At 38.5% G+C, this 14053-nt stretch overlaps 1 protein-coding gene across 3 annotated transcripts in view; it reads left to right on the forward strand.

Moving 5' to 3' along the window:
* PLD5 (phospholipase D family member 5) overlaps positions 1–12531 on the forward strand; it is a 160943-nt gene extending 148412 nt beyond the window's left edge. For all 3 annotated transcript variants that reach the window (XM_015857803.2, XM_015857804.2, XM_015857805.1), the window contains 2 exons: positions 1536–1650; positions 2071–12531. In XM_015857803.2, coding sequence (XP_015713289.1) covers positions 1536–1650; positions 2071–2306 — 351 coding nt within the window. In that variant the 3' untranslated portion in view covers positions 2307–12531. The remainder of the gene's footprint in view (positions 1–1535; positions 1651–2070) is intronic.
* The last annotated feature ends 1522 nt before the right edge of the window (positions 12532–14053 follow it).

Raw genomic sequence — 14053 nt, forward strand, 5'->3', positions numbered from 1 at the left:
CCTTTACTCCTAAGCACCAATTCTACTTTAAAGTTTCAAACACCTAAAATAAGAATGGAAACAATGAATGAAATCCTAGCAAAAGGTGTTGTTATCAACACGGTATTTCTGCTGACGGTAGGTTAAGAGAACGTTAATCTGAGCTACTTACTGCTGGTGACGGTTTGCTTGCTTAGCTAAGGGAAATTTCTGTATTGTTTGTGAGTGTAGATGCAGCTCCCTACTGGTATCTGTACTGACTAGGAATGACCTGTCGGCTGTTGCCAGAGAACGCGTTACATATTCAGTCATCCTATCTTTTCCTGCCTGAAGCTGAAGCTTTCTCTTGTGCAAGCATACACAAACAGGAAACTAGCATATGATTTCTGAGTTTCAAAGTCTGTTGAGCCTATCTCAGTCTGACAATTCTGAGTTTATATAATGATTGTGCTTGGCTATTTTTGTGGCAAGATATGTAATTTTTTGTTAAGTATCCTAACCCTGGGAAGAGAGCTTGTCATGTTTTGGTTCGTGGCATTGAATACTTCACCCACACACAATTTCTAGACTAGTTCCTACAACAGTAGTTGGCTACGCAGGGGTTTGCTTTATCTTCCAAATCACTGGGAAGAGTTAATGCAAGTACCCTCCAAGGACACCTTATGGCTGCTAATGACCTCTGTTCCTGTTTTGTTGAGCAAAGAAAGCCCTTTTTCTTCTGGCTTTATTCAGAAATATGAGGTATTTCAGAATGATTCAGATCCATCTCCAACTTGCTAAGTACACATTCTCTGTTGTGGGTGCGTGCTTGTATAGGGATTTCTCAGGCAACCAGAGCAGCGACAGCATACAGCCTGTTACCTTCATCAACAATATATTGTAAATTACATTTCTTTTGAGGCTGTACACCATCACCTCAAAGTTTCCAAGTCATGCAGTAAGTATCTGATTTCTACTTCACTGTGTTATTCTGCATTTCTATTTTTGGAATGTGTGTCCAGCTATGAGCTTCCTTCGCAGAATAAACAATATGTAGTGTTGTACTGGAAATCTCATTTTTGCCTGGCACTAAACCAAGTAAGGAAAGCATAACAGCTTTGATCAGACCATCATTCTTTGGGTAAAACAGATGCGTTTTTCTCTTGTCTGGCAAATTTCTATCTTTGCCCATCAATTTTTTCTTGAAGAGTTTCTGAGATCAGCAAGTTTCCATCTGGAAACTATGCGGTGTCTAACGTAAAGATGTGAATTCAACTTGTTGGCATACCTGGAAATGTGTATCCCGAAGCAACCTTCAAATGCCAGGATTCCTTGATGAAAAGGAAAATGAGCTGAAGTTTCTGGTTCTCACGCAGAAGACAATTCTGCCTTGTTTTTGTTTTTTTCTTTTCATTTCACAGCCGTTATTATGCAGCATTTTAGCACTTCTATATGCAGTAGCCATCTACTTTGTATGCTTCACAATGCAAAGTGAGATCACAGTGAGAGCAGAATATTTCTTTTAATCCGTGACAGAATGGTTCCTATTAACCCCAACTTCATTTGTTTTATGGCAGAAATTCTTTGACCTCGAGGAAGAGAGTGCATGCTTCCTCAAAGATCAGAAGAACACTTCCCTCCCCAAACTAAACCGTAACAAATACATGGTGACTGATGGAGCTGCATACATTGGTAAGTAACCATATCTCCGGCAATTCTAATTTGTAGCCATCAAGCCTGAAATAACACTCAATTATAATTAAGGAATCTAAAGCTGATTGAATTATTAAGTTACTGGTCTGATTTCTTTGGGAACCTGACTGAAGGTTGCTCTGGGAACCCAAAAGAAGATAGCTTTGAATTTCTTAATTAAAAACCTCTTAAATTTCTTTTTTCCTATTGGCTCAGTATTATGTAGCAACTGCTATCCATCACATCAGCTTGTTTACAAGGCCCAAAACTATTTTCATTCTTGGCACTGAAGAGGTTGATGACAAATACACACACACGCATATTTATACATGCATACATAGTGTATAAAAGGCAAGAGCAAACTCATTTTAAATAAGGAACTTGTTCTTACTTGTTGTGTATTCCTGCCTTTACTTGTAGGTAATTTTGATTGGGTAGGAAATGCTTTTACGCAGAACGCTGGAGCAGGCCTCGTTATCAACCAAGCAGACGCGGGGAACAGCACAAGCATCATAAAGCAACTCAAGGCTGTTTTTGAAAGAGACTGGTATTCACATTATGCCAAAAGTTTACAACCAACAAAAATGCCAAACTGCTTTAATCACAAACTCAGTAAAGCAACATCGAATAAGACTGCCATGAGCAATGTGAACTAGAAAGACTATTTTACTGTTTGGTATGGCAATGAAGAATTACGTTGGGGTGTTGCCCTCTTTCATATTTACAGACAAAAGACTTCAGCAAAAAAAAAAAAAAAAAAAAAGAGTTTGGGAGGTGGGGGGGGAATTGTTTTTAGGAAAAAGCACACTTACTTATATACAAACTGTCTAAAATATATTCTCTATTGATTTGGGACTCTCAAGGTTTGTTACTTGTGACACTGAATGTCATTTCTGCTTCCATGTTATTTTTTATGTTCTTCATTTGAACTTAACTGAAACAAAAGAATTGATTCATGCTGTTTCAAGAATTTCCCTAATTGCCATCCAGGCTAGAACAAACCCTTGGCAGAACTGAGATCCTGGCTATGAAATGGCATTCGAAGATGGGTTACTGTTGATGTGCAAGTAGTGGTAGGTTTACTGTATTATAAAAGATAGCAGAATAAGGATATATTCACCTATCTAAATAATTCCTTCTAAATAACATCCAGCCATGCAAGTTTTTCCTATTTTTCAGCATTTAGTGTGAGCATCGCTCTTACATGTTTTCTAAATAGCCTTAAATTACATTCGAGTTCTGTGACTGGGAATTTATCTCTAAAGGGATGAAGGGATTGAGGTTGACCCAATCAAATTCATCAGAATCCCTGAAACCTCTCAGTTAAATCAATTTTCATTAATGTAACATGGATTCCTTTCAACGTAACTGCTCTTTATAATTACAATGGTTTATAACAATGTAAGTCTCTTCAGTAAAAGCAAAGATCGAGCATTGATTTTTCTTGCAAGCTCAAGAGAAAAAGTTACTGAAGTGAAATACCACCCAGTGCAGGGCAGCAGTTGCTTGATGACTCATTTTTAGACAACTGCATGTAGACAATTTTTTTATTTTTTTAGGATAGTGAAGGGTTCTGCAAACACATGCAAAAATTAATTTCATACATTACACTTTTTTTTTTCTCTTCATATCAATTAAAAAAAAAAAAGTGAAATGGCTTTTTTTTTTTTTTTTTTGAATGTCATCCATATAGATGAATCTATCAGCCCAACAGAAATGCGATGCTTTCATTCATTTAGGCCCCAGTTTCAGCTGGCATTGATGGTGTCCCTCTACAACCATGACTCAGCTGCACTAAGATGCAACTGATCTGTGGAAGTGAGAATTTGCTCTTTAAAAAAAGGTATTCATGTGTGACAACAGAATTTTCTCCAGCCCCATTTTAGCTTAGTTTCTTAATGAAAATCACCATCTTCTGCTGAGGATGTGGCCACAAAAGCAAAGTGCATTCTTTATTTTGTTGAAAATGTTCTGTATTCAAAATGCAGACTGTTCTTACCATGCTGAAGGTTATAGAAGGGACAGTTTGAAAGCAGTGGTTTAACAGAAAAGAAATGTCTGAAAGGATTATTTTCACCTTAAGAACAAGTCAATTAAAAGGAGAGTCTGTCTTGGAATGCAAGTTTCATTTACAGGTTTAAAAAAAGTTTTATTCTGAAGTAAGCAGAGTTTTTGAAACACCGCATCTTTTTAATATTTCCTAATGTCACTTTCTGCCAGTTGCCCACTGAAGAGAGAGGAGCACACCATGAAACCAGTTGGGACTGGCAAAAGCACTCTTCTCACAAACACTGTTTTGCCATTTCCCAGTTGTACACCATCTTACTGAGAATAATTCTATTTGTTGTCAACTTTTACAGCAAAGTGCAGAGCTCTGATGCTTTTTTAATGTTCAGATAAACCGTGCAATTTATTAGCCTTCACATATATAGAGAAAAGCGTATAGTTCGACATTCATTTAAGAAACAAAGTAATCTGAAGAGAGAAAAGTTACCTGAGTTTGAAGGAAAAGTCTTTGTGAAGAATAACTTTTGTATTTTCCTTCTTCTGTATATAACTTCAGTATATGTATAGCAGGTATGGTAGAGATCCCCAGTACTTAACTAACAGAATCTTTTCTATTATTATTATTATTAAATAAGGATCAGTCCAGATACATCTCTGGTGAAACTCTTACCCCTCAGCTGAGTTGCATCACCAATGAATTTTGTCTTCTGAGTCAAGGGGGGAAAAAGTAATTAAAAAACAACATTTTTAAAAACAGGTTGTAATATTTGTAAATTTTCTGAGAGATTGAGAGTAAGTCCCCATGGATGGGTGATCTTACAGCTCAAAGTAAATTTAATACCGAGACTTTGGAAAAAGGGAAAAGAAAACCTACTCAGAACCCTTTCTCCCCACTGTCCAGAGTTGGTAGCTGTAGCACCTGATGGCAATAATATTCAAGAAGAATCAATGTACTATTTTCTCCCTCGCATTATGGATATTAACAATGTCTTAAGCTTTTGAAATGGCGTTTTGTACATGTAATGAAGAATCTCAGTGAAAGAGACATTGTCAAATCTGTCTCTTCCGATTTAGTATTTAGTGATGAAACAACGGAGTTACCACTGACCTTCTATTTAGTATACCAAATGAATGATTCAAATAGTAGTTTCATTGGACAGATTCTAGGGAAATACAATCCTAAGCATTAACTGGGCCCATCTGTTTACAAGTATATTCTTACTGACTTAATCAACAAATTCTGATGCCTCAATGACCCCCCCCCACAATGTAATAGTATGTTCTTTTTTTATGATGGAAGGGGTCTGGTTTTCTCTAAGCAACTCTAGTGCAAAATAGTGTCAGCCATCCCACAGTCGGACTGGCAGGCTCAAGTTTCATTTGGTATAAAGCACAGGTTGGTGTTTTAATAGCTGTTCAGATTGGCAGCGGCTCCAAAGCAGCACAGAAGGCTTTCGTCTTTTACATTAACCAAAAGACAAAGTGCATCCTTGGACTTCAGCAAGTAGGAAATTAAGGAGAAAACAAACAAACAAACAAAAAAACAACATCATACAAACATTATTTTTTAAAGCTGTTGCAGCCAATTATTTGTTTCTGGCTAGCATTGTTCCTGCTTAACTAGATTTGCCACAGCAGCCTCAAATGTGGCTTCAGCTCCTTCTGCCAACGTAAATCAATCTGTAACAAATCTATTTCACATTGAGTTAGCAGAGATCTGTCTAGACCAGTTACCTCTTGCTTCAGCTCTTCTGAATATCACCACTGCACAATTTCCAAACCTAACAGGAATTTGTATTTAATTGTGTCTTGTGGACCTCAGAGACATAATCCAAAAGATGCACTTTCTCTAATCCCCTTCTAGCTGGCATTGGTAACTCTGTCATATTATAAGCAATTTCCTAAACTGAACAGCTTTATTCTTAAAGAATACAGACTGTAATTGTTGTTTGCTGCATTTCCTAGTGCCTTACTCATAGTTTTTGTTTAACTGTTCCTCGAGCGAAGTCCTGCTAAGATCTTGTACCTGGTTCTGAGGCATACAGCAAAGCCTCCTAAGTAAGAAGGCTACACAGTGTGATGTTTACAGGTCAGTACCTGACACTAAAGTCACAAAAAGACAAAAATGGTACATATGATGTTGGTCCAAAAGCCAAGCATGTGATTCTGAGAATTTTTTTATCCCAGCCCAGTTTTAAAACTGAACTGAACTCCACAAACTACTCCTGCATTTGTTATCAACTAACCCACAAAGTGATCAAGGCAGTCTGTGCTGCTGAAGAATAAAAAACAGGAAGTGACATTAAAAGTCATTTAACACATGGCTGACACCAAACCATCACCAGAGGAATTCCTTTAAAGCACAGTGTGAAGTCCAATACAGTGGTCACTTTACAAGTCTCACGTATTACAGCTCAAGTAGTTTTGGGCAGGGCATTGCTTTTTTCCTGCCTCTAGCATCTGGTCTGTTTGGGTGTAAGGAAGAAGGATGTTCTTCAGTTTTTAATACTGGAGGAAAAAAATGCAATAGGGCATGTAATGACTGCCCTGAACAGGTATCTACAGCTACTCTCCCTTTCTCTCCAATGACCAGCAAAGCATGTATTGTGTGCTACCATACACACACACAAAAAAAAATAAAAATAAAAATAAAAATAAAATAAAATTGGATAGAAACAAATCTTCTCTAGTCAGGCTACAGCTGTGGCCACTGTAAGAAATGCATTTTTGAACTGAATTGGCTGGCCTTGCTGAGCAGTGTTTTACACAATTCAGGGCCCAGCATTCCTTCTAATAAATCCAGACTGTGAACAAAGCTCAAGGGAAAGCCTGAGGAATGACTAAAAATGCTCAGAATTCTACTCTTAAGAGACACTAATTCTTTGCATTCTGCTACCCACCTAAATTCTTTGTACTGCTTCACTGAGTATTGCATATATAAAAAGTGAACTAAGATCCACATTAATATTACCTACCATTTCATCCTAATCCAAGGAGAAACCAAAACAGAACATTTCTTTGGGATTTTTTTTTGTGACTTTAGTGTGTACTCACTGAAAATAGCACAGACTTTTTCGATATGATGGTAAGACATCAGCTGGCTATTCCAGATTTTCAAATTGAAGTCCTTTACAAATATCTTCCTCTTGAACATCACATACCTGACTCCTGAGAATGGCCTTATAGAGAGTTGTAAGTTACCATTTTGGACTTCAAAATTAACTCTTCATTTTAATACTAAAATATTGACTACACCTTTCTATGTTTAGAGACAGTAACTTACGGCAGTTTTACCTCCACCCCTATCCTTTCTATACACATATACTCACATTTTTTCACTTGTCCAGTTTAATCTACTGTAAAAAAGAATGAATCCTTGGTGTATTTTAGGTTTACAGTGATACCTCCTGAGTTGAACGCACCATTGAACATATTCCACTTACAACACCACACACTATAGTAGCTCAGCTGTTATGCTAGACAGAATGCTTTCCTCACCTGTAATTTTTCCCACTATAAATACTACTGATTACTTAGGAATTTCTCAGTGTTGAATCAGGTAGCTTTTGCATCACTACTTCACATAAATGCCTTAGAAGCTTGCCAAACTAGTATGTAGAAGAGAGAGACCTCATACTAAACAGTTTAGACAATGAAAGGAACTCACACGCTTTACAATGTGTGGATGCTGAAGTCGGTAGATGAACTCTAGTCCTGTAGTAGTCAGGGAGCTGCATGTCTGAACATATTAAGCCTCTCTTGAAGAAGAAAAATAAGGTTGATAGCTGATTGAAGTTACAGAATAAAAGAGAATATAGCAAAACAGATCACAATTGTAGCATTCCAAAGGATTGTTCTGAGCTCCTGCTGAAAAGTTTTATGTTACACGGCCACAAATGTGTATAACATAAGGTACCTGCATCATGAACACATACTGGGCATTATATCTTGCAAAGTAATAACAGTCCCATCCTCAACAGCATTACATGCAATTTGGATAGAAAGAAAAGAAGGGAAAATAACCACAGAGTCAAAACAACTTGAATCAGACTGGGTTAACAGACTTGATGCTGACCTAAAGGCTATGGGCTAAGTTCTTGTTTTGTTTCTTTCCTTGCAAAATCCTGCATTTCTTAGGCACCTGCCATTCTCCTCTTCAGGAAAGAATTAACATGATTTATTTCCAGAATGAGGAGGAAAACTTCAACAATTACAAAATTTATTTGTGTAACAGAAAGCAAAGAAATCAGCATGAATAAGAGACCACCGAATTCTTTGTAGCAGGTCCTGAAAAGTAAAGCAATATTAGAAATAGAGCTTTTTCTTGTACATCACGCTTCTTTAGTGCTATATAAACAAAGGCTTTCAACACAGCAAATACCTCCAGGTATAGTATCCTATGTCATATTTCGGTATGTTCTCTCATTGTACAAATACAACCAAGTTGGACAGATACCATTCTGAACTAACCGGGGAAAACTAAGCACAAGCATCAGGTCATCAAATCTGATACATGAATCGCACTCAAGCATATGTACATCTAAGTTTTTGTTTTTTTAAAACAAAAACGCTACCTAGATAAAGTTTATTGCCAACTCAGAAGCTGGAACTATGTTTTCAAATGTAACCTTGAGGAGATTCCTAGGGTCTTCATGGGGAAATAACTTCATTTTAAAGATTAAAGGCACTGAACGTTGTATGTTGCACTGTCTGAACAAGACAGTATATAACACATATAGTGAGGAAGTGGAAGTGTGTGGAGCCTCATTTTAATGACTGACTTGCTACCAAAATCTTTCTAGTAGATTTCCTCAGTATTCCATCACCTCCCTTTATTCCTCATATGTAATTCCTCACGTGATAGTGTACCTGTATTTTTTTTTTCTTCTTGAAACTTGAGATCCCTAAAAGAAAAGCAGCAACCGTTTCTTTCTAAAGGTTGAGGAGCCAATCTCACTTACCCTCTCACTGTTTCCTTATCCTTCAGCAGAACATTCCAGGTTTTCCAATTGTGATTGCCCAAGGAGCAAAGAAAAAACACTTCAACTTTGTATAAAAACCATGGGTGGCTCAGCAAGCTTTTGCCCTTTCAGAGCACCCTTACCTAATACAGTACTAAGGAAAGCATAATAAAGGAGCCCAAAAACATGAGGAAGGTATGTTCACCTGCAGAAATGTACATACAGAAGGGTGGGAGGGGGATTGAATAATAGAAGAAAAAAAATCTGGCAAGTTTTAAGCGATGTAGAGGTTCTGGTGACAGCCTTCTTATGACCTCATTTTGTTCTAAAATATACATATATATATTTTATCATACAGACAGATTTTAATGACTGAAATTTGCTGTTAACTTAAGTACAATAAGGAGAGAGGACTCCTGTCTTTAGGAATTGAATTTGTACTCAAAAGGTGGTACATACCTGTGGGAACTTGGGGCTCACAACGAAGTACAATCTGTTCCACTTCCAGGAGAGCACCATACTAAAAGCAGCCACAGCACCTGCTTCTAGTAATCTGCAGGTGCTTTAAATAAATTCCCAGGCAAGACTGAAGAAATTTTCCCTGTAGAAAGTACAAAGAATGGCAGGTTCTGTGAGAAACACAATGAACCTAATGCAAACGTTAAGATGCCTAAGAAGTCACGATCAAAATGAAGCCCATTCTCGTTTTTGCCAACATTTAAAAAATAAATGAGAACTGGAAGAAGTCTGGGATGCCAGCACAATACCCCACATTGATAAAGTTGGCATTTCTAAATAAACAAGCCATTACATTTCTGGACAGTCGCCACATGTAAACTGCTGCTCTGAATATGACAGAGTGCAGAGTCTGTGTATCGTTAGCTCTGATGCACTGCCCAAAGTTTTGGCATTAAAGGTCTTATGGGTCACCTGTGGAAGTTTATTGCTTAAAGTCAGGCAAAAAAAGAGAATGTTTCTATGCATATTTAATACAAGCCCTACTGTCAAGTAGTCGCTTAAAAAAAATATGTCACTTCTGACAGTCCTCAGATTGTAAACAAAGAAATCTCAAGTCTGGACACTGCAAACCCATTTTCCAGTTATCAGAGAGCTAATAAAATAAAGAGTTCATGATGCCCCCTTATCCATTTCAGATTCCAAATGTCCTCGTACCACATTCGTGATGTGGAGTTGAAGCTCTACACACACAAATGCTCAGAGCCACATCCTCATAGGAGAAATGGCTACATCAGAAGATCCAGAAACATCTCTAGTATCGTAACTGTTTCACTGTTATCCTATTGTGAGGCTGACAGAAAACAGCACATCCCGGACTGGGAAGGGCTGCGTGTCCTTTACTAGGAAATGGGAATAGAACATGCACACAGACTATAGATAACAAACCACAGAAGTAAACTGGCCACAGCATAAAAATATATTAACATAACAGATTCCTATAGCACAAACCAAAGCCATTCTACTCACCTTTTCACTCCCACATACATGTGTGCCAAAGCTTACTTCTTATAAAACGAAGGGCGATGCTTCTCTTTCAGCTAAACACTACAGGTAGGATTACACTTTCCTTCTCTTCCTCCCCAGTTACCACTGCCCCCACTTCTTCCTGTTCTCTTTCCACACCATTTTTTTTTTCCTATCAGACTGTTTCTGCTACCTCCTCCTCTGCTTCTTACCTGGCTTTTTTTGTTCTTCATTTTTGAGCTATTATTTCTTACACACCAGTTTGTGTAGGACTCCTTTGCTACTTTGCACAAAGCAATGAATCCCTGCAGCTTGCAGCTGGGGTGCTGTGACATCCTCCATCATTACCTCTGCTAGCTTTACCTGAAGTGCCAAGAGAAAGGAGGTAGAGGAGCACGTTGTTTAAAGAAAACAACATTTTTGTTTTAGTTTTACTACATTGGCAGACAAGGAAAGCAGGATAAAATATCTGAAAGGGAGAAGGGTTTAAAGTCATAATCAGCATCAAAGCTCACACAACTTTAACAAAAAGCTTTGCCCCCAAACCTGTTGCTCACTGCTGTCCTGAGTCCCACACCAGGTGAAGCTGCCAAGCTGTGCAGAACAAGCAAGGCAAAACCATGCACAGCAGCAGCTCCACAGCCCCCACTTTCCCCACCAGGTTCCCTGCAGCCATAGAGAGGTCTAACCTAGGTACTGTCATCTTGCAACAGATGAGCAGTTGAAGCTCACTATTGTATATGCAAACACTGCCTTCAAGAAAGTAAATGGAAAAAAAAAGAAAATTTCCCCATGGGTGTGATTTTGACACTGCATTGTATTATATTTCCCTACACAAGCTGACAGTAACAGGAGTCTATCATCAAGTTTGCAAGGCAGGCAGGACATGTACTATACAAGTTTACTACTATGCCTCCTCTATCAAATAGAAGAATCTGTCTAAACTTATTTTGAAAACTGCATGGCCAGCTTATGCAGTAGTTAGATACGTGGCAAGGTTGCAGTATTACTCTCTAAGGAGAATACAGTAAATGTGCTTATATATTTTGTTAATTCGAGCATTGTGTAGTCTCCAAGCTCTTCTATGAGAAGTATGGGTAACTTCTCATCACCCTATTTCAGAACACAGTATTTATCACAGATGTGTACAATACAGTGGCATAGCTTAGGCCTGTTATATAGGTCAGTACCTGCAATGCACATGAGAACATAGTCTGCCTCCGCAAAGGAGAGTGGCTGCAAAATCTATTTTGGATAACCCAATTTGTATTTAAGGAAATCAACGTGTGGTCATTTCTAGAACTGTGAATAAGGCAACTGCTGCATGCTTATATATTTGATAAGTTTTATTATACTATATCCTTATATGAATGCCTATGCAGTGTAAATGCTTTAATATAAGATACTGAATTTTTTTTACACATTATTTTCTAAACGACTCTACATTGTACCACATTTATCCATGTTCTGTGTTGTTACAAAGCGCAAGCAGGAAGACACACGATTTTAATAACTCACACAGCAGCTCTTCAAATCCATTATAAAAACACGTTCTTATATAAAGACTTTTAACTTGGCAAGAAACGTGCTTCCTTTCTACACTGGGCTTGGTTCATAGCAATACCTGGGTAATGGGCGTATACTTAGTAAAAATAAAATAAAATCAGAGTCTGTAAACGGGGTTCTGAACTCTGATGTAAACCAGTGCATTGGTATGTTTTGATACCTTTGGAAACAACTCATCTGCATTTATTAGGGAAACAGCTGACCTGTCAATCTGAAAGCAAACCCTCTTGTTTAAAACCCGCAGACTGAGCAGTTGCTGTGTTTCATGCTGCAGGATGACAGGCAATGTAGCAATTTTATTTTATTACTGTTTTGTTCTTTTTAAACGACTTCCTTACCATCTTATCACAGTGAGGACACGTTATCTGTCTGTGAACTGGGCCCACTGTTTACAGCATTACTCTATGTAACCAACATCCAATGTACTTATCTGAATGAGAAGATTCATTCTTTGGAACTAAAAACAACTGGGGAAGCTGTGGCCTGGTACAGGTTGGGTGCTGCTGTACTGGGGCATGTTGCACATTTGGAAATCACTGGCTGAAAGACTGCTGGCTAACAGAGCACTGTCAGCGTTTGGAAGTGGGTAATACTGCACTGCTGCAAACTAAGCTACCAATGACATAACACTACTTCAAGGAAAAAAATAAAAACACATTAAAAATATGTAAATATTTATTTTAATGCTGCAGCACCATAGCTATCATTTTTCACTGCTTTGATATCCAAGGATTCCTAGTACTACACAAATGAATTTCATCTGCTTTGGTTTTTAGTTTCGGTATTTTCATTCAAAGCAAAGTAACTCCTAAGTAACTCCTATTTCTTTGTACTGCACTGAAATAAAACAAATCTTGTTTCAGTATGTGATGCTTTTCCTATTTTCTTTCGGTTGTGCTTCAGTCAGCAGTTGTGTCTCTGAGCATGGCCCAGCCCTGAGGCACATATGGAGGCACACACTGACAGATTTCCATTGAGGCTGCGTGCTGCCACAGCAACAGCAGCACAGGTCTGCTCACCCCTGCTCTAAGCTTCAGCCACTTAAGGCTGTGCCTAGAAACATGATTCAGGCATATCAGGCCCTCTGTCATCTGTGTCCACACTGAACAGACTCTCAGTCTGCAAGGCAGCCCTGCCCACTGTCAACACCAGCAAGTCAAGCAGTGGCACAATACAAGCTTGATGCACCTCCCTGTTGGCTCACAGCTCGCTCTCTACCAGACAAAGCTCCAGCAAAGCACAGCTGGCTGCAGCTCCCCAGGGGAAAAAGAGGAAAAGCACAGATTGGGCAACTTGTATCAATTCATGCAACCTAGCCATACAGCCAAGGAACCGCCCTTGGCCTCTCTCATACCCTCAACACTACACCATCCAAATCTGAACCTAAACAGCAAATCTTGCTGTCAGGCAAAAGCGCAGCCTTCTCCAAGATGTCCTTTACCTATAGCCCGCCAACCCAGCAGGGAACAGCCTCTGCATTTCCAGCTCATCCCCAGTTAACCAGGACCAATTGCTACTGAAACCATAAACTGTCCCACTGTCAAAGAAGAGCATTTATTAGAAGAGATGTTCTAACAGTAAGAAAAGAATAACTGCTGGGCTCTTTGCTTTAATGTTTTGAGTTTGGTTTTGGGTTTGTTTTGGGTTTTGTTGTTGTTGTTGTTATTTTTTATGTTGTATAAGAAAAAAATAAAACTGTCTCAAAAACTCTGCCAAAAATCAATGCCACAGAACCTCACTCTGCACTTCAAGCCCCAACCTGCTCTTGGGGTTCCAGCCGTTTAGACCAGCAGGAGGCTAATTACAAAGGAGGAAGAAAAAAACATTTTATACTGGGTAATGAAATGGAAGCACCTGAAGATGCTGCAGTAAATTACTGCAATAGCAGAGCTTATCAGATGGTAATAATAAAGGAGATAGAAACAAGCTCAGATTCTTTTCTTTCTTCCTTGCTTTACGCCTGAAAGTATCTGCTTCAGTAACAGCACAGTAGGCACAACTTCTATGTTAACTCATAATTATTCTAGCACAGAATAATAGCCTACAGAAGCACTGACATTTAATACAGGCAAGTAACATTAAGTGTGAAAATGTACAGCCTATTTTCATGCTTAGAAATTTGCATAAAAGAACAAGTAATTCCTTCTCCCTTGTTTATTACTTTCTCTGGTTATTAAAGAACAAGCCTTGTTGACCCATTGCATATCAGCTTCCCTCCCTTGTTTTCTCCCTCTGATGCTCAGTCCCAGAATAGTTTGTTCTAGGATACAGCCAGAAATGACAGCACACCCTGAATCAATGGCCCAGAATTTTATTTTCAGCTCTAATTCAATATAAAGTAAGGCTATCAACCTCCCATTAGATCTGAAAGAGCAAGAAAACATTTG

Source organism: Coturnix japonica, chromosome 3 (genome assembly GCF_001577835.2).
Source record: "Coturnix japonica isolate 7356 chromosome 3, Coturnix japonica 2.1, whole genome shotgun sequence".
NCBI classification, from domain to species: domain Eukaryota; kingdom Metazoa; phylum Chordata; class Aves; order Galliformes; family Phasianidae; genus Coturnix; species Coturnix japonica.